Source organism: Uranotaenia lowii, chromosome 1, assembly GCF_029784155.1.
Source record: "Uranotaenia lowii strain MFRU-FL chromosome 1, ASM2978415v1, whole genome shotgun sequence".
NCBI classification, from domain to species: domain Eukaryota; kingdom Metazoa; phylum Arthropoda; class Insecta; order Diptera; family Culicidae; genus Uranotaenia; species Uranotaenia lowii.
This window is the reverse complement of record NC_073691.1, coordinates 204,547,890-204,570,472: the sequence shown is the minus strand read 5'-3', so window position 1 is coordinate 204,570,472 and position 22,583 is coordinate 204,547,890. Positions and strand designations below refer to the sequence as shown.

At 37.8% G+C, this 22,583-nt stretch overlaps 5 protein-coding genes, 1 long non-coding RNA gene and 1 other non-coding gene across 9 annotated transcripts; 4 read left to right on the top strand and 3 right to left on the bottom strand.

Annotated features, from left to right (window-relative positions):
* Positions 1-2,415: 2,415 nt before the first annotated feature.
* Positions 2,416-5,197, top strand: LOC129744870 (3-hydroxyisobutyryl-CoA hydrolase, mitochondrial-like). The gene is made up of 2 exons (XM_055737614.1): positions 2,416-2,626; positions 2,699-5,197. Exons 1-2 carry the CDS (start codon positions 2,624-2,626, stop codon positions 3,854-3,856), a joined length of 1,161 nt encoding a protein of 386 aa, XP_055593589.1. The 5' UTR covers positions 2,416-2,623; the 3' UTR covers positions 3,857-5,197.
* A 109-nt stretch (positions 5,198-5,306) lies between these two features.
* On the top strand, positions 5,307-5,378 carry Trnap-ugg (transfer RNA proline (anticodon UGG)). The gene has a single exon. It is a non-coding gene; the product is annotated as a tRNA-Pro (tRNA).
* Positions 5,379-5,685: 307 nt separating this feature from the next.
* Positions 5,686-7,933, bottom strand: LOC129744878 (mitochondrial import inner membrane translocase subunit Tim17-B-like). Of its 2 annotated transcripts, XM_055737633.1 has the most exons (4): positions 7,783-7,933; positions 7,227-7,421; positions 6,617-7,001; positions 5,686-6,281 (listed from the first exon to the last, which is right to left on the bottom strand). In XM_055737633.1, exons 2-4 carry the CDS (start codon positions 7,368-7,370, stop codon positions 6,259-6,261), a joined length of 552 nt encoding a protein of 183 aa, XP_055593608.1. In that variant the 5' UTR covers positions 7,371-7,421; positions 7,783-7,933; the 3' UTR covers positions 5,686-6,258. The 2 variants fall into 2 exon arrangements, with proteins under 2 accessions (XP_055593608.1, XP_055593601.1); XM_055737626.1 differs by having other exon boundaries at positions 5,686-7,001.
* A 1,052-nt stretch (positions 7,934-8,985) lies between these two features.
* On the bottom strand, positions 8,986-10,542 carry LOC129739712 (thioredoxin domain-containing protein-like). Its single transcript, XM_055731215.1, is given in 6 exon segments — positions 8,986-9,352; positions 9,417-9,542; positions 9,611-9,772; positions 9,831-10,003; positions 10,005-10,156; positions 10,228-10,542. Coding segments are annotated over 6 exon segments (972 nt in total). The 5' UTR covers positions 10,373-10,542; the 3' UTR covers positions 8,986-9,138.
* A 4,843-nt stretch (positions 10,543-15,385) lies between these two features.
* On the top strand, positions 15,386-16,590 carry LOC129739710 (uncharacterized). Of its 2 annotated transcripts, XR_008735946.1 has the most exons (5): positions 15,386-15,524; positions 15,600-15,689; positions 16,062-16,195; positions 16,308-16,392; positions 16,457-16,590. It is a non-coding gene; the product is annotated as an uncharacterized LOC129739710 (long non-coding RNA). The 2 variants fall into 2 exon arrangements; XR_008735945.1 differs by having other exon boundaries at positions 16,308-16,492.
* Positions 16,591-17,087: 497 nt separating this feature from the next.
* LOC129739708 (exosome component 10-like) lies at positions 17,088-20,423 on the top strand. Its single transcript, XM_055731212.1, has 5 exons — positions 17,088-17,355; positions 17,416-17,733; positions 17,797-19,284; positions 19,353-19,445; positions 19,557-20,423. Exons 1-5 carry the CDS (start codon positions 17,209-17,211, stop codon positions 20,367-20,369), a joined length of 2,859 nt encoding a protein of 952 aa, XP_055587187.1. The 5' UTR covers positions 17,088-17,208; the 3' UTR covers positions 20,370-20,423.
* Positions 20,380-21,610, bottom strand: LOC129739709 (crossover junction endonuclease EME1-like). Its single transcript, XM_055731213.1, has 2 exons — positions 21,425-21,610; positions 20,380-21,329 (listed from the first exon to the last, which is right to left on the bottom strand). Exons 1-2 carry the CDS (start codon positions 21,530-21,532, stop codon positions 20,481-20,483), a joined length of 957 nt encoding a protein of 318 aa, XP_055587188.1. The 5' UTR covers positions 21,533-21,610; the 3' UTR covers positions 20,380-20,480.
* Positions 21,611-22,583: the final 973 nt, after the last annotated feature.

The window sequence follows — 22,583 nt, the reverse complement described above, 5'->3', positions numbered from 1 at the left end:
GGATTATCCCGATCCGAATACGTGTGTGTTAACGCAGCAGGCAACCCTGTAGCCGCGCCTATCGATGATTAATGAGAAACGTCATCATCAGAATCATAAGAACAATGACAGAAATAAGATATACGTCACTTCCGCTAACGAGTCATTATATTTATAAAAACCTGCCACGTTTATTATAAGAGTTACAGTTGTCAAGCTCAGTTCCATTCGGTTTGTTGAATAAGCATAAATTGTTAAATCAGATAATTAATAACTACTTTCAATTACCTACAGTTAGGACGAATAGTTGCGACTATAGCTAGAAAGGTAGTGCGAACATTTTGGCAATATTTATCGTTCATCTAACAAACAGGTAACCAATGTTCTTATGATCACACGTGGTTTTATAATTGATTCATGAAATTATCTAGCTAGGGCAAACACCGTGTTCCTCGATCGATAACCACTAATACCGCGAAGCGAAATAATTCTGCACTAAATTGTAAGTGACAGTCAACTTTAACAAATCCAAGAAAACTAATTTGTTTGTTACTTTCTAGCTTTGAAGCGAATAAAATTCGATCTGCAAAATTTAGTGCTGCAAGTTCTTTGCCTCAACACGTGTGAGAGAGCTATGATAAATGTTAAAGTTAGGTCATTTGTTGTTTGACTATATTCGAATATGTATTCATTTTTCTTTAAACATCAACATACGAGCACGCATTAACAAAAAAATCCGGTCGTTCTTACACGCACCACCCGCTTCGTCGACTTCAAGGCTACTTTAGCCGTACTTTTCAATTTTCTGATCGTCTTCTTTCATTTTACTTTAGAAAACTTCAGATTCTGCTGGTTGGATAGCTCTATTTTTCGAAGCAAAAGCTATGTTCTAAGACTTTAGTACACATCCGCTAAGCAAATGTTTATTCATACCAAACTTAGCAAATGCTTTGGACTTTTGCTTTGATTGATTTCGAGCTAAGTAAAAGCTACCGAAGCAATTGCTAAACCTTATTCATACCACCAAATAACGATACACCAAATTTGTAGAATTTTGTCCAGTGGTTTCTGAGAGAAATTTTTGTGTCTTCGAGCTAGATTTCTTCGCGGTTCTTAAAGTGTTGATTGCATTCCTATGCTGCTTACAAACAAAAAAATAGAATAGGTTTTATTGAAACTTTAAAATCTCATTTATATCAATAATATCATTTCTAAATTATTCTGTTAGTTTCTTCGACATGTTGAGCAAACAACTTAAGAAGACAATTTTTCGCCACCCATATATTGTGCATAAACCACACGCTAGAAACTATTAAACCATATATGTTTCAAAAATAACCATTTTTGACCTTTTCCCGGGAAATGTCATTTTATGAGTTCTTCATGAGAACCCATAAAATGACTTTTCGGGGAGAAGTAGAAATATGGTTATTTTTTATCCGTTAGAAAGATTACCGTAGAAATTGAAAAATGATTATTTTTCTACCGCAAGAGCTGTTTTATGCAATTTGTAAAATTGATAACAATTGTCGAAGGAATTAAGAAAAACAAGAGTCATCAGGATAGTAATTTTATTTCTTATACATTATGATAATATTTATAAACTATGGCCCATTATAATAGTTTGATAGCCTTTTAATTAAAGCAAACGCCAACGAATCACTTGGTAGCAAAAGTAAAATTCCCCCACGAGTGCTACCGGGATGGGTGGAAACGAGCTCTTGCGGAATGGCCAATCCATTATTCACTAGTCTGCTATCCTTAACGGGGTGAGGGTGGAGTCTGGGGAATAATTTTTGACTCACTGGTGAAGGTTTCCATACATTCCGACCCGTTCCAGCTCCTTCCGGATGGTGTGAAACACAATTCCTGTTGTACTTCCATTAGCTGTGGCTGGTAACGATGGACCGGTGAGTAAGTCCTCGTCCTATTGAATGTTGTTGGTGTATCTGTCGTGCCTAAACCGGCGTCATCACCGGATACCGATCCTGAATTTTTTTTTTTTTTGTTTATAATGTTGGGATCGACAAATAATTGGAAGAATCACTTACCTTTCTCCATCTCCTACAAATCCGAAGTTTCCACGATTTCCAGAACCGATTTTTCAGGAAACTGGATGCTGTTCCGCGGAAGAAAAAAATTTGCTTTATGGTCGTCCGACTACAATTACCGCTTTCAAAATGGCGATATCAAATTATTCAACCATTTTCTGGTTAATACTCGAAAACTGCCAAAATGGTTAAAATTCTTTCTAGAAAAATTGTTGCAAAATAACCATATTGACTATTCTGAAGTAAATATCATAAAATGGTTATTTAAGAACCATAAATGGTTATAACAAAATGAGCGTGCAGAGCCAAATATGTGCATAGTGTGGTGAGTATGCTACCAAACATCGCAGATTTCGTCGCTCGCGCGGAGACATCGCCGAAACCGCTATCAGTTTATGATAGTGGTTGACGACAAGCAGTTTTGATTATACGGCCAGCTCACGTTGTTTGTGTTGTTCTTTCATTGAAGCTTATTGAACAACATTGTTCCCTTCTACTTTTCGGTGGGTCTGTATTTAATTTATATCGTATACGAAACGTGCTTACATAATCGCATAGTACAAAACCGGGTTGTGGCCATTCATTGTTTGAAAATGGTATGATTGGGAATCGAAATCAACAAATAACATTTATGTATGTATTCATAAACTTTGCTTTACTTTACGCAGCAACTGTTCCGCGGAATCCAACGTTTGTCACCTACTGCGCAGCTCCTGCGAAACATGTCGTCCGGAGCGGAACGTACCGTCATCTGTGAGGACATTAGCAAGGATAAGGGGTTGATCACTTTGAACCGGCCTAAGGCACTGAATGCCATTAATTTGGACATGGTTCGCCAAATTTCCGCCGCAATGAAAGGTTGGCGAGACACGAAAAATTTGGTAATCATAAAAGGTGCCGGAGAAAAATCTTTCTGTGCCGGCGGTGATGTTCGAGCTGTAACGGAAAACGGCCCAACTGAATCTTCGAAGGCATTTTTTCGTGAGGAATATCGTTTAAATGAACTCATTTCGAGCTACCGCCCCGAGTATGTGGCTCTCATTGATGGAATTACAATGGGTGGCGGTGTAGGATTGTCCGTGCACGGCAAGTATCGGGTTGCCACCGAAAGGACAATGTTTGCCATGCCAGAAACGGCAATCGGCCTTTTCCCAGACGTCGGTGGAAGCTTCTTTCTTCCCAGGCTGCAAGGAAAACTTGGACTTTATCTGGGACTAACTGGTTTCCGACTTAAGGGTAAAGATGTTCTGAAAGCTGGAGTCGCCACTCACTATGTCGACAGCAAGGATATTGAAGCTCTGCAGCAAGCCTTATTTGCCACAAATAACAGCACCGAGGTTGCAAACGTTCTGGAAAAATTTAACGTTAAAGATAATTCCGAGTTTATTCTGGCCAAACACCTGAAACAGATCAACGAATGCTTCAGTGGCGAAACTATAGAGGCAATCATTTCTAACCTCAACAAAGACGGATCTGATTGGGCCAAGTCAACTTTGAACACATTGTCCAAAATGTCCCCCACATCTCTGAAGGTCACCAAAAAACAGTTGGAGATTGGAGCAACTTTGAATCTTCGTTCGTGCCTCAAAATGGAGTTCCGGATGGCCGTGCACAGTGTGACCGATAGCGATTTCAAGGAAGGTGTCCGTGCAATGTTGGTCGATCGTGATAACAACCCCAAGTGGAACCCGGCCACGCTTAATGACGTCAACTCACAACAGGTGGATCGGTTTTTTGGTCCATTGCCTTGTGGAGATGAACTGGTTTTTGAGGATGAAATTAAAGCCAACCTGTACTGCCGTTGGACGCATAATTGTCACATGTGACATTTCGACGTTTTTCACTTTTTGATGCCAATCGTCATAATTTGATACGTATTATTGAAATTCTTTGTCGAAACATAAAGTTTATTCTAGAAATTTTGAGAAAAATTCAAAGCCAAATTGTCACACTGGGACAAATGGACGCATAACTGTCACACTGAGACGATTGGACGCATATTTGTCACACTAAAGAAATGAACGTATTATAACTTCGGAACGCCTCAATAGATTTTCACCAAACTTGGCACATGTGTCCTAGATGGTCGGGAGGGGATCACGGCGATATAAAGAGGGGGAGGGGACACTGTTTTCGCGGAAACCCAGCATGTGCAAGAAAAACTCTGCCAACTGCTTCGGATTCGTTGCTGGCACTTGGAAGAGTGCATGTAAACGTAACCCGCTTCACAACATTAGTCAAATTGTTATTCTTCCGGCGCCGTGAGACAGTTCCACCGTAATCATCAATTGTCTAGGATGGCTATATGTGATTGACGGTGGTTTTAGCAGACCATTTCTTTTTGGTTTTGTTTTGATTTTTTTTTATTTTGACACACCTAGCAAAATACCGGAGATGTCTGTTTAATGTTTAATGTTTACGAACTATTCCGCCAGAATTACTTCATCCGGAACTTGTCCCAAGACCGTATTCACTGCAAACGGATTGATTGTCCTCTTCTGGTAACGTTTCTCTCGCGGTTGCGACGTTTTCAGCACGGCAGTTGACAGTTAGTTGAAGAAATGTTGCTTTTTGTAAAGTGATTGAGCTGCCGCAAATTGCTCCCCCGTGCCGTTTTATTGATCGATCATGTTTGACACCAGATAGTTTAAATTTTCGAATAATCCGATTCAGACCTGATTTTTTTAAATTAAGCTTCTATTTACGAATAAAACACGAGGGCCAAACACGAAATGCCAAACCAAACAACTTCTGTGAAAATGTTCGTGGTGTGACAAATATGCGTCCATTTTTCGACTTTTCAAAGAATTTCGCGGCATAAATGTCACACAACGATTTTCATTGAAAAAACCGTTCATTTTCGAAAAATTTGACCGAGGCTCACATGATAGGAGTATACTATAGAGATCCATGGCATTGAAGTCAACAAAAATTGCGAAACTGTGCGAGGACAGCAAAATGTTTTTGTGATACTTTGATCGCGTTTTTCTCGCTTTGCCTTTTTGTAACATGTGACAATTATGCTTCCAACGGCAGTGTAGGAACGGGGAAAAAAAGTTCCGATATATCCAGTGGTGATGGAAAACCCAAGTGCATTTATTAGTTTTTTTATAATTATATTCCGTTGGAAGTTAAGACCAATAAAGAATGAAATTCTTTTATAAAAATGCTTTAATTATTTATGCTGAAAATTGTCAACTAGGTATCTTGATAAATTATTGTAATAGAAATGATAATAACAAGCCGATGAAATGTTAGATCCAATGAATCAATAGCGGCTCAATGGTCTAGGGGTATGATTCTCGCTTTGGGTGCGAGAGGTCCCGGGTTCAAATCCCGGTTGAGCCCGGAGTTTTGTTTTGCTTTTTGTCCTATTCCCCAAATCTTTCAAGAATCACACATTTCTTCGGTTTTAGAATAGAAAAAGCACATGATGTCACTTACGTAGAATCGAAGATGGAAAAAACAACTCATCCTGTGTTCCCAAAGGAAGTTTTTTTTAGACCCCTTGTTTTATGTGAATACTCGTCGCTGTAGCTCCTTCAATTAAACTGATAACTTTTTCATTTCCGATGACGCAATAAATAGAAATATTTTCACTGGAATTCAATACCCCCTAGGACCTTTTCTTTACATCAAATTTTAGGTTTAAGCATTTCGAAATCAACTGTTTTATTTATCCCAGCAATTGTTATATACAGCAAAACAGGAAAATCCTTCTGCAAATCGTGATTCACCAGGAAGCAAGACTTCAAATGAACAGAAAACTGAACATAATACGCGACGATTTGGTTTCAAAAGACACCCAGTTTAAAGCAAATCCGGCTGCTGAACTGCAAACCATCACGGATGTATTAGAGTTGGTGTATTTAAATATCAAAATACATAAACTTGTGGTGCTATTGAACTTAGTTTCTCCTCGAATCGAACGAGGAATCAACAGATTGCTGTTTTAACCTATCATCGACCTTTGGTTCCTGGATAAGAGACACGAAGGTGCCAATTCTGGTGATATCCTGTTCTCAATTTTACACAGAAATTAATAGGAGCCCTAAACACTAAAATACACATTCAATAATCAAACCCATCACGTTCGATCCTTCCAGTCACTCTTGAGCGCACGCTTGTCAGCAAAGACGAATTTTATTCATCGGAAGCAAAAACGGGCACATCAGTACACTTATTCTTTATACCGGAGAAGAAAAGAAAATCCTTTAACAAAACTGGCCTAACCGATTCCTTTTTCTTTCCCTGCAAGAGAATTGTAAAAGAAAAGAAAAACGGGAGTCACTTTCAGGCTAATGATCACAGGAGGTTAGTTAGTGGCTCTCTGGAACCGATCGGAGGCTAGTAATCAAAGGTTTCAGTTGTTTGTTTGATGTTATATATCGAGGCTGTAACGGAGGGCAGAATAGTTACGATTGCCTTTTGTTTATCCGTTAACACCTGATTGCATCTTTCTAACCGGATTTGTTAATCGCGTTCATTCAAATATCCGATTTTCTAAACGCTCGTTTTAAATTTAAAGAGTGTTTCATCTAATGCCTACGATGTTCCTTATTACTGATAATTTTGCCCGGACTGACCGAAACCGAACGGCATCGCTGAGGAAGGGCTACCCGCTGGAGAACCGGCCCCATTTTGACTTGGATCTCCCAGGGCCGAAGGATCCTCGACGATCGGTTGCGAACGGAATTGTTCGGCCGACAGGCGAGTGAACATGATACCGACACCCTCGATAAGAGCGAGCAGCACTCCACCGATAATGGCGCTACCGGCCATCGCGCCGACACCGTTTCTAGCTGCCAGAATACCACCGGTGGCCGCACCGCTGATAATAGAATTCCACGGATCTTCCTTTTTGCGGAAGTGAACCAGTGTGCAGTCGATTGTGCTGAACATTCCGCCCCATACGGCAAAGTTGCCGGCGATTACGGGTGAGCGGGATTTGATGGCTGACAAACTACCGACCTATTATGGGAGGAAATAAAAGGATTGATAGAAATTAGCATAGATGAAAAATAATGGTGCAAACGAATCTGGAAACTTTTTTTATATTTATATTATATTTATATTATATTTTTCTTGACCCTTACTATGATTCTACATCGATGTAATTGTAAATTGTACTTTAACGATCGATAAGTCAATAAAGTACAATTTACAATTACATTTTCTTGTTACATCGACCCTTACCAATCGTCTGCTGAATCCGGAAGGTGCATTGCGGAAACCTTTGATAGCCTGAAACACTCCTCCCCCTATGCAACCCATGGCAAAGGCACCTCCACAGTCGTCTACGATGCGATACGGACATGGTTCACGGGCGTATTCCTCCATTGTGTTAGGGCGTGATTTGTTGTATGATTTTTTCGGTAGTAGTTAACTTTTCTGAAAAATATTTTAAGCAAAAAACCACAACACGATCACAATTGGCTCCCCCTCCGTATCAGTAAGCGATTTTGTTTGACGCGTATTTTGTTTGGCTTTAATTACATAACTGGTCAATCATGTTTTACACTAAACCATTATCTTCATATTTGGTACAGCAATAACTTCCAATATCAATCGACTGTATAGCTAGCTACCCAAGTCTTTACGCCTATTACGCAAATCGAATGTCATTTTCAAGGACCTTTTTGGCAATGGTTTTTAATTCTCATATTTCATTCCCAATAACGTGCCAAACCCCAATCATGGGTCTGATTTTCGACTGTTTACCGAAATTGCTATGCATCGAATCACGACATACCGTAGTTTGTAGTTTTTTTCGTTCGATTTTACACAATTATTGCAGGAATCACGTTTGTTACATCAATTTTCTTCCATGAATATCTTTGATCATCGTTCGTTCTTCTAATTTTTCTTTCACTGTCTCTTCCACACCGCAGTCGAAGACCAACACGCGTTCGGAGTTCGAAAAAGATGTCAATTTTATAACAGTCGACTTAAGCCCATGCAGCAAAAAATGTGTTCACGTTGCGGAAATTTAAGTAATTTTAGGTAATTTTAAACAAATTAACAATAAGAACTAAAATAGTTAACTATTCCATTTTTAATGTTTTGATCTTACACATTAAACACACAATACAGGAAGTTTCTTGAATTAGCTTTCGTTGAATCAGAATTAAAATGTATATAATTCCTATTTAAAAAAACGGGAAAAAAACAAATATTAACTCCAATTCTATATATTTTTAAATACACATCTATTCATTCAGGGCTTGTGATATAGCTCAGTTGGCAAGTCTGTTGTCTCCTGAGCCGATATCCGCGAGTTCGAGCCCAAAAGTAAACATCTAACACAGTTGTACCGGATAGTTTTTCAATAACGATCCGCCAACTGTAACGTTGATAAAGTCGCGAATGCCATAAAGATGGTAAAACGACTATAATCGAAACAAAAAAAAATCTATTCATTCAAGTTGTTGTCAAGTACTGGCGATATGAGGCTTCGTTCCTCAGGCCATTTAAACGAAAAACACAACAACAACAACACTCTAGTTATCATGGGTTATACAACGGTTAGATAATTAACGGCGCGTTCGTAAACTGTTTTTTGGGTGATGCATCGATTTGTTTGGTAGATGTCAAATCACCTTCCAATGCTTTTGCATACAGTTTGTTTAATTTACGAACGCCAGCATCGTTAAAAAGAATCACTTCGATAGAAAAAATCAATTTGCGAACACGCCGTAATTATAACGATTATTATTTGAACATCAGACCGTACGGTTGATTCAAATCATGACTCATTTTCTTTTCAATGATTTTGTTAAATTATATTAGGTATATATATAAATTTAACATGTTGTTAATGTTGTTATTACAATAATATTATTCGTCTAAGTATGGATGGTTTTTTTTTTCTTACAAACCACTAGGACTTAGAGGAATAAGATTTTTCGAATACCACCACTTAATCCTTTTATTTTTATTGGAAGAAAAAATAACAGATGGTTAAGATTTTTATTGGGTAGTCTTAAAATGCACCATTTCATTCATGACATTTCAACATTAGATGCTCAAATAGGATCGGATTGATTTTCTTTGCTCGTTTGGAAATAGTTACTTAATCTTAAAAGCTCTAATCACATATAAAAGTCTTTCATTTTGCTTTCTTGGTTTTAGTTTTTTTGCTTTTGGCAGCAGCTTTGCATCTGGTAATAATTGCAAGAACAATAGCTCCGGTAAATCCAAGGACTACAAATGCAAACATCGCTAGAGCAGAGTAATATAACGTTGGATAGTCTCGCTGAAGTTGGTCAACCAGTGCGGGTAAATCCTTGAGAAGCACCACAGCACGTTCCACAATTTGATCGCTGAAATGAAAAAAAAAATTCAAAATTAACATCATAAGTAGAAATATGAAGCATTTTAACGTACAATGGTGAAGCAGGTGCTGGTACTTTCTCGGGTGTGGCATTTCTGTACCAGTCTTGAGCAAATGTCACAAACGATTTCACGTCATACTTGGTAATTTCATAACGGTAATATTTTCCTTGTCGAAGACTGAAAATACAATTTAAAAAATGAATTTTAAATTGAATGTTTATCAGAACAAGTTGTAAATGACTAACAATATAAAAGCAGGTACACTTCCCACGCGGAAACGCTCTGCAGTATCTTTCCCTTTGCCGTCTTTCTCCATGCGTGCTACGTTCATTCGGTTTTTGAGGTCAGCTGCAACAGCTTCCCAGACGGCTGTCAATCGTTGGCAATCGACGCAGTTCGAGGTGTAGCTAGAAGTTTAGTTAACATTAAAAGGAGCTTTAACCTGATAAAAAATTTCAAACTTACAACATGATAAACCAATCACCCGTTGTTGCTCCACTCGATGCTTGGGTAAGGTGCTCAAAGTTCTCATCGGACAACTCTTTCACATTCGGATCCTTGTTGTGGACCAGTTTCCCAATTAAGGCATCTTCGTTCACGGGACCATCGTACAGCAAAGGCACACCATGCCTGAAAAAATACTACGGCTGGTTCCTTCTTGGGGCTGTATAGGCGTGCCATTTGGCTGCTTACTGCTTTCACGGCTTCCGCTTCAAGATTATCTTTGATTTCTTGAACCAACTTTCCTAACACCGCTTCCAGTTTATCGCAATTCTCACAATCGGGTTTGGCTAGTAAAAAAAAGGTCTGTCTAGAGAACTCTTTCAAAACTTTAATAATTTATAATCAAATAGGTACTTACTGAATAAAACCACTAAATTCGAGTGGCTGTGGAACATCTTAACCAGATCATCATCATTAACTGTCCGAATGGAAGAACCGGAGCTGGCAAAAACGCCGGTAACAATTGAAATCGTAAAAATTGTCCACATTAAGTTGTTCGACATTGTGTGGAGCTAGATCGGAGAAATAAGAACACAGTTGATGAGATATGAACTTCAAAATTATAACTTTAAATTTATCAGATTAATCCACAGGTGGGCATCATCAATTTATACGATGCAATCATGATGCAAAATGCAGATGCGAGCAAAGTGGCACGTTGACCATCGGATTTGGAAATGATTTGCTGCATAGGGCACTGTACAAGAAATACACCCAGGAAACTTTATATGATAAAAACTTTTAAAATGAAATTATGTTTAAAAGGCAAATTTAAATTACAATTGTAACAATCTATTCTGAGCGTATTGATAATTTCGTGTTTCGCGTTCTTAAATTAATTTTTTCTATCGAAGTGATTTTTTAGTCGGTGCTGGCGTTCGTAAATTATAACCAAACGTATGCAAAAGCATATTGGAAAATCGGCCAAATCACCCAAAATAATCCCGCATAAATAAGAATTGTAACCAAACGATTTCTTAAATAGTCAAACGACGATTTGATGAAGCGTAAAAAAATTTTTACTAAACGATTATTCAAACTGTGAAATACATTGGCTGAACCGTAAGTTCCGAATTCACAGTATTTTTAATATGTCGTTAGGTTATGTAATTGTTAAAAACTGTTAACACACTTATATGGAGGAACTGTTCTACAAACAGTTGAGATAATGTACAAAATCAGCTTGTAGAAACGTTTTTTATGCATCGAACTGTTATTGCTATAGTTTTCCTTAAAGTTCTATTGTATCTTAACATTTATATCTATAGTTATGAAAGGATTTGACAAAACGTTCTTCCAACGTTACAAAAACGGTATTCGGAACCGTGCGTGGATAAATCACGCACACATACACAAATGTGTTTGGAGTTTTAGGATTCGAATAAATAAAAACACCATTTCTTTTCACTTTTTACATATTATTTTAATTCACATTTTCGTTCAGCTTTAACTCCTGCCTTACCAATGGTAATATTTCGACATCCTACGAGCATGATTGATTGAGCCAGAATCTTCATTGACCGCACACGGCTCACTGTAGAGGGAGGTTCCCACGGCTGGGAAACTCGGATTTCAGGCTAGGTTCAGGTTGCAGCTGCTGATGTCTTCTGTCCGGTTACAACGGCTGCCGAATAATTTCAGGAGGTGGTGGTGGTTCCTTTCCATGAGCTTCGGGGCCCGAAGCAATCTGCAATTTGAGGCCATATTTGCGGTTTCTATAAAGAAAAATTACACTTATTAGGTACAATAATAGAAGAAATATATTATATTTTTGAAATTTTACTTACTTTATGCTTTGAATCCCGATTTCTCGCGAATTTAACGAAGAAAAAACTAAACGGATCGCAAAACTTTTTCTCGGCGCGGCGTGTTGTTTTTTCTTTTCCTTCATCCGTTTGACACTTTTGGCAGCGGTGCCAAACATTCTTATGTTTTATGATTTGTTTTATTTTTTTTTCGCAAAATCTATTAATTGTAATTTTCGCATAAAAGTTTTAAGTAAACTGCTGAGAAAATTTCTTACTTTTAATTAATCCAGCTTGAGATTCTGCAGGCTTTGAACTTAAAATTTAGATCAATGTCCCTGACATAAATTTGAATACTTCTTGCTGTCGGTTCGGGATTTTTATTTGAGTTTATTTGTTTATTTTTTGTCCTTATATTTTACTTGATTGCAGAAATAGTTGATTTCTCTAAGTGGTCAGAAAAATCTAAAAACAATTTAAAATTTTTTTTGCTAATTTCTTTTTTTAATCATCTGGCATCTCTAACCAGAATTTCGGTCATTTCCTACGTGAGTGTGACAGAAAGCATGAACGCATAAGGATAAAGGTTTGAGATCAATTTAACGATTCTGATTGAATTGAAATAAATCGTCCGTACCGTTTATTCACTTTTTCAGATACCGTCACTTTTTCACATGAGTGTTCATGTATCGTTCTTATAGTTTTCGAAGTAAAGTTTAATACTATAGCTACGTTTTCTGAAATGATCACTTTTTCTGGATCCGTAGATGTATCGTATGAACAGTTAGTGATACAGTTTTTTATTATGCGGGATGCCATATTCGTTTTCATCTGGTGGAAAGATGGTTGTGCACCAACTGCTGTCATCTTCATATAAAAAAACACTTTGACAGCACTTGGTGCACTACCGGTGAACCACCAGGATGAAAATAATATGATAATATAATATGATATAATAAAATAATATAATAATATGAAATGATATGGCATAAATTTACGAACGCACTGTTAATATGAGCATTGATTTCCTACACGCTAACTTTAGACTACCCCTTAATGAATACTTTTGACCCGTTATTCAATAAGACTGGGAGAACTCCTTTTCAAAGGATAAAGCCCCTTTAGCTCTAGCGGATGAAAATCACCCCTTACTCCAAACGCGTATAGCGGATGAAATAACCACTTTTTAAAACGCTTGCGTATGCTGACAATTTAACGTATTTTACGTTTCTTTTTCGGCTGAGTGTGTGCGGGAGAAATGGCAAAAACAAACTGATACAATATTTTTTTCTTTGGGTTTTGTTGGTTGATGCGGGGTATACAGAAATTTAAAAGGCAAAAATCCTATTTGCAGCTAGTATTATTCGTGTCATAATTTAGGAAGAATCATTAATACTTTTAAAATTTGGGAACATTTACCTCAAAAACGACCGCGTCCGTCGGCTGGCTGCCCAGTTTTTGCACTGAAATTTATACCGAGAGTTTTTGAGGTAATTGTCCCGACCCATCTGTACACGCTCAGCAAGTGTGCGTAAGAAATGTCAAAAACAACTCTAAAGCAACTAATTTAAATTACTATTCAAAGAGATGAGCCAGCTGAAAACTGAAAATCTCTACACTCAGCCGAAAAGGAAACATTAAATTCACCTGGATTTTCACGTAGGCACTCATTACGTGAATTTTCGCTTGGTTTACGTGAAGCACCTAGAAGCTAATACGAAATCACTTAATCCTTACGTGAAATTCCCATAGCTGTCATGCTTTCAAAACAAAGACACGTTCGATTTACGTGAGGATCCAATAAACCGTCAATCACAAACGGGTTTATTGAATTCTATGTGATGTTCACGTAGCTCTGAATGGCTCAATTACGTGAAATCTATGTGAAAGAAAAATTATACCCAATATGGCGCGCGTGAATCGAAGGTCTATCGGCTGCCAAAAAGAGAAGTTTTTTGTGACGGAGAAGCTGTAATTTCGTAAGTAGTAAAAATATCATTGTTTGGTTGTTTTTTTTATATATTTGGCATTTCAACAGGATGCGGAATTGGAGCAGCTGGGACGATCAGCCAATCGTTATATGAAGCCAAATTGAATACAAATTTGTGAAGTGAAGTGAGTGAAATGTTAAGTGAAGTAAAATTTTATATAGTTAAGTGTAACTAAAAAAATATTGTGATGTGTAATTCAGCTAAATAAAATATTTTCTCCGAAATAACTATTTTTAATTTCATTGATGTGAATACAGCACAATACGTTCATATTTTAATTAAATCTACGTGAAAAGTATGCAGTAGATCGAATCTCTATTCACATCCGATCTATATTATTTTCACGTACGCTTCACCTACAACTCATATGAAAATTACGCGAATTCTGCTAGCTGCGCGAGCTCTGTTTGCTACCTGAAATTCACGTAGGTTTCACATGATTTTCATGGTGGCAAAAATCCATGTACATTTTCACGTACACTCAGAGGAAATCTTATTATAAATTTCATAAGATACATCTTATGAACCACTTTTTTGCGTCCAAACTAATTTTGCATAAGAGTCTTATGAAATTCTTTCAATTTTCGTACGAGGTTCTTATGAAAAATAGAAGAAACGGCATTGTGAGAAAAATGATGAACACATTCATTCATAGCATCAGTTTTTTTTCATCATCTAACAGTACGAAGCAATCACCAGTTTATAGTTATTATAGTTTTCCTTCAATGTTAAATGTTATTGTTATCTCCGGAATGGTAAGTTCGATTTGATGTTTTTGGTGTGAACGTTGAATATATTAGTAAACTAAAATACATTATTTGTTTACTTTTCAGCAAGCTGATCGGCAAAAAACGAAAGGTCGAAGATTAAGATGTGGCAAAAAAAAACTTTGATGGAGCCGTCTGTTGATGCGCTGCTGATGGTGACCATGAAGGATTTAATTTTGAACAAATTAGGCAAACAATAAAGTGAATGTTTTCAGCATGAAATATCGAGAATTTTTCTTATTAGAAAGTGATTTACTGTTTTTATAAGAATCTCTTATGAAAAGCAACAACCTTTCATTGAAGTAGGCGTTCATCTTCAGAATTCATTCGCGTCATAAGACAATCTTATGAATTTCATTAATTTTTCTTATGGCGCCACTTCATAAGAGAATCTTATGGCATACATAATAGTATTTTTCTGAGTGTAGCGTTCATGTGAAAAGTTTTTTCGGTGTATATATAATAAACACGGAAAAAATGAGTTATTCATAAAATGTATTGCGATTACACCTTCAAAATAACTAATCGGTTGTTGCTCAAAATTTGTATATTCCCAAAACAATTTTGGGTTGTTTTGGGTTAACAATATACAAATATGAACTAAATCTCGATTATACAGCTCTGTATAAAAAGTTTGCTGTTGTTGGAATCTGTTGAAAAGGGATGTTCGAAGCTTATTGTGAGAAAAAAATAAAACAAGTAACAAAAATAAAAATCTTTATGGAGGCCTGGAATTTGTTCTTTTGTGTTTTGTTTGAAGATTGTGACGAAAATAGCGGTACAATTACTCAAAACTCGATTGGATAGTATGCTGATGCATCGAGAACGGAATCCTTCGAAGTATTCAAGATAGAACTAATCGTGGAAAACAAAAGCAGCGGAATCAAAGCGGAATCATTCAACCAAGTAGGCTCACAACACAACAGAGAAAAGCAGCGGATTTTAAAATTCTTTCTTAAAATTCTTTCCGAAAAGGTCAACCGGCGACCTTTTGATTAAGCTTCCGAGGACAATTCTTAAGCGAAGACGAACAACAAGCCAGCGGCGATTATGGTTTAAATAAATTAAACCAACAATCAACGGCTAACAATGGGCTTTAGATTACCCGGGGAAATCCGGTTACCCGTATATGTTCAAACAAAGATTTTTCAAGTAAGGATTTAATCATTATTTTACTAAATGTCACATAACAATGTCTCTAATCGGTTGAACCAAATATGATTTTAGAAGCTGAACTGGATTCTCTGGAATTGGAAGAAGTTGACGAAAATTATTATTCACTGGAGTTGTATTGGCCAACCTGAACTCAGTCCCGTGGTAAGATCATGAATCAAAAAGCTCTGGCTCGGAATTGATTTGTCAAAATCGACGAAATATTTAATGTTAAAATTGTCATTTGTTCGTTGGCAATATGCAATTTGCCTTTAGATGGCGTTTTTTAAATTCCGTTATTTTCTTAAGTTTTCTGCTTTATTATGAACAACTTTGAAGAATTCAATGATTATATAATTACAATATATTATTATTATTGAAGAATTCAATGATTATATAATTACAATATGTTAGTTTTACGGATGTTTGAAAACTTTCATATTTTAATTTAAAGAAACGAGCATTGCCTACAAGTTTTTCTGTAGCCTCTTGTAAAAAAAGTTTAATGTTTTCTAATTTCTTATTTCACTGGTGCAGCGTCATGAAACCGAATGCAACTATGGACACGATGGAAGTGAAACTGCAGCGAATAACTATGGATGGTTGGCTAATAAGTACAATCTTAAATAATCAACTCTCCGGATACTATGATGAAGATGATATTTACAAAGGTACTAAAACTTTATTTTACCAATCAAAAATCCATTTGGATTTGTACAGATTCTGAAATAGCGATTGTGATTAATATTCACATTCAGTCATCATATGTTTGAATCTTTTTAGTGGCACTACTGCACCCGATAATAGAACCTGGATTAGCTGAGTGGTCAGTAAAAAGAACGGCACTGGAGAATATTTTCCCTATTAGGTACTCTGGACATAGACCAAGGAGAAACCGGTACTGAACCTTGTCTCATAGCCTTCCATTACAGCTTGCAGGCACTGAGTGATCACATGGGGAGCATCTTCCCGGTGGAAACGCGAGGATGGCCAATGCGTCAATCCTTAGTACTACAGGCTGATACGTTCGAACTTGGATGTCGGCTTTTGGCTTGCTGAATAGATGAAGATAGAATTAAGAAGTGTACTTTAAGTGTACGTTTTTATATATTACTAGTTATGAAATTGTACGAAATAAAGAATTATTTTTCGAAAAGAGACTTTTTTTCATGAATTTTCTTCAACTTTACTTCTGCAGAGAAATTTCCAAATTACATGGGCATCCCCATGTCAAAATATACAGAATTGACTAACGGGCTGAAAGCTTTTGAATGTGTAAAAGCTTTTTGCTCACGCTCTGTGTAAAGCGCCCAAACATAAAACTAAGTGGAGACACTTTTCTCGAATCTGTATGGATTTTTATACAGAACAGAGTAACTTTGTTTACCGTGAAGACATTAAAAAAAAATTGCTATTCAGATAGTTTTTCAGTGTAATGATGCCCCCTGCAGCAAACATTATACGAATTCAATATGTCAACGGAAGTCGACATGTGGGTCGCCCATAAACGGATATCCAAATGTTGACAGTTTTTCGCATAAAATTAAAAAAAAAATTCAACGTGCATGCGTGTGTTTGTTTTCATCGAAAAATTCAACGTTTTCGGTGTGCTTTCCATAGATTTTGTTTTATTGCTATCTATTAAAATCACATTCAACTTTTACCGTATGATCGCAAAAATAGAATGAAACCTCAACCGATTCCTGCCAACAAAGGAGGCCGCAAACAGTTGTCAACGGGGAAAAATTTGATGTCAACTCCAAAATCGGCGTCGCAAATGAAGCATCCTGTTCGAGATATTGATTCCAGCCCGATTCGAAAATACACGGACGTAAGTTCTTGAATTCCCTAAATCAATAGTGCAATCAGTTAATCTGTTTATCCTTTTCAGTCCGGTCAGAAGCTGATAGTGAACGCCATGCGCTCGGTGCTGGCGTTACCGGCTGGAAATTCTCGAGATCTTTACGCCTCTCATCCGAGCTTTGTGCGCGTCATGGACTCACATGCGAACAAAATTTTGCACGCCATCGGGGACGTACTGAAAATGCACGATGTCAAAGGGAATATTGTTCTGCGAGACCGGGAGGAAAAGTTCGAGCTGCTGCAGGAATTCAACGATACGATTTTGGAACGAATTAATTCAAACCTGGATGAAGTTGCCGGTATCAAGAAAAAGCATGAAACGGTTCTTGTTTCCAGTGAAATACAGGTAGGTACAGGTTTATGGTTTCAAAATGCTCATTTAAATTCCTTTCATTTTTTTTTTCAACAGATACCGACCGAACCACGCCATCGTCTAAGTGGCAATTGGAACGAAAACAATCGTGAAAGGTCTAATGCTACGGCATCTTCACCAGCCGTGAAAGCTACCCTAATTACGGCAACCAATATAGTCCGACCGCAGGTGAATTTCAAAGTTCCAGTAGACAATTCTCAACTAAATCCTTTCGTTCCAAAAATCAAATACAAGCCAAATTCTCTAAAACCTTTGGCCGTACTCCCTGAGTATGATGATCTTGGAAACATAGCCAGTTACTTGCATCCCTACGAGTTTGAGCTAGATAAATTTCAACCTTCGAAGGAAGACATGAAACTGAAAGACCCACAGAAACCAATTCTTTTGGAAGACACGCCTTTGGATTTCATCGATAAGGAGAATCAGTTGCCCACACTAATGGAAGAATTGAGGCAAGCCAAAGAGTTAGCCCTCGACTTAGAACACCATTCTTACAGAAGTTTTCAAGGGTTTACTTGCTTGATGCAAATATCTACTCGCAAAAAGGATTACATTCTAGATGCTCTAGCGCTGAGAGAAGAACTGCACGTACTGAACGAAGTTTTTACCGATTCAAAAATCATCAAAGTTCTACATGGTTCAGTAAGCGATATCGAGTGGCTCCAGAGAGATTTGGCCCTCTATGTGGTAAATATGTTCGATACGGCTGAAGCTGCTAAAATATTGGAATTTTCAAGAATAGGGTTGCAGTTTTTACTCAAACATTACTGTGACATTGAAACCGATAAAACTTATCAACTGGCAGATTGGCGCATTCGTCCCGTTCCAGAAAATTTCATTGATTACGCTCGTAAAGATACACACTATTTGCTGTACATATACGATTGTATGAGAAATGAGCTCATTCAGAAAGGTCCGGCTTTGCTACAGACCGTCTACAACAAAGCAACTTTCCTGTGCAAACAACGTTACGTAAAACCGATTATCAACGAAGACACCATTATGAGTGTTTACCGTCGTTCCAAACATGTTTTCGACCAACGTCAAATGTATGCTTTTCGAGAAATTCTATATTGGCGGGACAAAATGGCACGCCAGGAAGACGAATCTCCCGGCTACGTTCTGCCGCAGCACATGGCACTGGATATAGCTTCGAAACTTCCTCGAGAAATGCAAGGAATTATTGCTTGCTGTACTCCTGTACCGTCTTTGGTACGGCAACATTTGCACACCCTGCACCAAATCATTCTGAAAGCCCGTGAAATTCCTCTCAATAAATCCGTCCCGGTAGCGATCGAACAGCAGAAGGACACCCGCCACAAGATGCAGTCCACTTTCGACATCAATAATCCGCTTTTCTGCCCGCACGATGCCAGTCACTTGCATCACAGCTCAGAAAGCGGTATGGAAACTAATTTACCTACTTTGTTGGATGCTCCGGAAAAGGTTGGCTCGTGTCAGCGGATTGTGAAGAAACTGCTTAAGGAGCAACCCGAGGCGAATATTTTTGCGGAATCCAAAATAGTGAGTGGTCTTCAAAGTTTGAAAGTACCAACCTGAATCATTTGCCTCCTCCCTTTTTTTCTTTTCAGAGAACATTGGACGACAAAGGACGATTAATTTTAGACGACAGTGCTTCGGACGATGCTCGCATGGTTAACTTTATCGAAATGCATTATTTAAAAGTGAGCAGTTTTGTTTATCTTTATAAAGCGTTTAGTTCAAAATATTTAGGATTTTGAATAAGGTGTCGTTTTGATAAATCTAATTATTTTTCCATCAATGGTTTTTTTCAGCACCCTGACAGCAATCAGAGTTTAAATACATCCTTGCATCTGTCCTATCAGGATCGCAAATTCAATACACCCTATGAACGACACTTGGAAACGTGTCGCAATCGCCAAGATGAACCGGAACACTCAGAAAAGATCAATGAAGAAAAGACTATCAATATTACTTCACTAAAAGAAGAAAGCGTAGTCAAGGAAGAGTCATCGAATAAGCCGAAAAAGCAAAAAGCTCTTCCTCTGAAAGTTCAAAAACGTCGGGAAGATCGAGAAATGAAGCGTGCGATACTAACGGAAACGGATGAGCCGGCCGACAAGTTATGTTTCAGCAGCTATGAACCGCCACCGAAAAAGGAAAGGCGTTCAAAGGGCGAATATCCTCTGCAGTTGAAGCCGCTTCCTGAGCCCAAAAATGAAAACGATTTTGAAGATGGCGATAGCGATACCGAAATCCGTGGAGCGAATGAAAGCATTCAAATGTCGAAGCCGAAGAACAAAAAGAAGAAAAAGAACAAGCGCGGAAAACCAATCGCAAATAGCAGAGATTCGCAGCAAAGCTCCAACAAACCAGTAAATTTTGATTACAAAAAAGTAGACTTTTCTCGATTTCAGGGCGGGTCTAGACCGCTAGAACATAAAAAGGGTAGAGGGGGTGGTAAATTCGTAATGCGAAGACCATCGCGTGAGGATGCTGATGCTGGTGAAGGTTCCAGCAATGGCAACCCAAAAAAGAATATTCACCCCAACAGTAGGATAGCGAAAGGGATTCAAAAGACCCAAAAAATGTTCAACTTCAGTAGTAATAATTTAAAAAGGAAATGAGCTACAAAAATTTTATCTTTTAGAATAATTGTAATCAGATTTTTTGTACAAAGATGCAAATAAATTTATGTAATATTGAAAAAAAAAACATTATTCATATAAACCGAAACATCACAGCTCTTGTTTCCCTTCGATTGTACTATACAATAAATAAATTTTTTTACTCAGTTCAGGCCCTATTCGTCTAATGGAAGTAGTGATAGGACCTGCTGCTCTTCGGATAGGAATATCTGCAAGCAAATTTGGTCCATCAGCAGCGAATCGAAAAGCATCAATCAGCTGGCTCAAACTTGGATAGACACTTATAATCGCTTCAGCCACTTCAAGGGTCACCGACGGTATCTTGATCAACTGGTTCTGGTACAGTTGGTGTAGACCGGCATTTCCTTCAACACGGACACATCCTTTCTTCTCATTGCCCATGTATAACTGCTCCTGGCTGTATTTATCAGCTTGCTGCTGTTTATATGGTAGCTCTGCTAAACTTTTGCCGAGCTGAGCAACACAAGTACCAACCTCTTCGGCCGTTTCAAGCAACTGATGCGAACAACCTCCGAAAAGCTGCACTTCCGTAAGAGCTGTTTCTGTTTCGGTTCGTCCTACACAACCACGATTGGCCTTACAGTGACTGACCAAACCAAATACCAGAAGGGATATGGTTTTACCGGGATAAAGCTGTTGGATCTGTTCAATCGTTTGCAGCAGGTTGCCAGTTTTAACGTGCTCAACCAACCGATCCCCTGGAAGAAGATAAACAATGTGCTTTTGATCCACAGTTTTCTCAGTCATGGATCCCTGAGTTGTTAGTTGTTGTTGAACTGCTGCACGGTAGAATGTAACAATCCTTGGAATCAATTGCCGCTTGATTTCGTACCTCAGATTCAATTCGTTTAGTTTGGTAAGCACTTCGGATCCGTAGGGATCCTGGAGGAAATCGGGGTCTATGACGGCATGTAAGAACTTAAAATAATTGAAGTTTATATTCAGACGTTACATGAGATTAAATGTTTAAATATTCTACACGTTGAACACAAGTTAGAAAATTTATAGTTTACCTTATTACAATTTCCTGGTTTGATGTTTCGTTGGTTTTCATAGTAATTCAATCGATCTCTTTCACATGCGTTGCTTTCAGCGTTATTAGGAAAAGCGCGACGCGACATTTTTCATTTATTTCTATAGTTCTTAAATGAGTTCGTCCCAATAGAGTTACAATTTACAACAAGCGACAGTTTGTTTATGCAGAGTCCACTATCGACGCCTCATTCTTATTAGATAACCGTTATAAGATTCTAATTGAAGTTTTAGTACAATGTTGAAGATGAAGGTGTCACTGTTGTCGCTTAGAATTTAACAGAGCACATTCAGCTAAACGGAGAGAAAAAATCAAAAAACGTGAGAAGCATTTCACGACTGCTTGTTTTCGGAGTGAATTTTCTCGCAAGCCAGAGGCGTATGCATTGGATCGAATAGTTCTAGCCCGTTCTAGTATACTAGTATACTAAACCTTTTCCTTCCCATGGTAGCACAGGTGATCCACAACTTTGCACAGCTCGCATTTTAACTGAGCGCTTTGGATCAACACCATTTTCTCACCGAATGTGTACACGGAAAATAAAAAAAAGGTAAAATTTACCTTTTTGCGAGGTGATTTTTTTCCACCCATCTTTCGAGGTAAATTTTACCTTTTTTTCATTTACCTAGCAAAAAGGTAAATTATACCTTTTTTCAATTCACCTAGCAAAAAGGTATATTTTACCTTTTTCGCATTCACCTAGCAAAATAGTAAATAATACCGTTTTCCCATTTACTGATTTAAAAGGTAAATACTGGTTGGTTTGATTGGTTTCTTCAATAAGAATTAAAAAAATATAAAATTCTATCAAAAATTATATTTATTGGAAATAAATAGGGACTGGTAATTCGGCTTCGCGTTCTTCCGAGCCGCCATGGCCGCTGAATACTACTCCTGCGTTGCGTACATTCATGACCTCCTCTGTTCGGCTAATCCGGTCAGGTTCGGCTTTTCCGGCTGGATGATGACGTGGAATACGTGGACGTGGAAAATAAGCTCTATGGGTCGATCTGAAACAAAAGCAATGTATTATGACGAGAACCAGCACAACTAAATGATATCTAACTTACCATTCTATTCCGATTTTCACATATGATGCACAAAGCAAAATTTGTTCCTGAATGACAAAACAGCTTAAC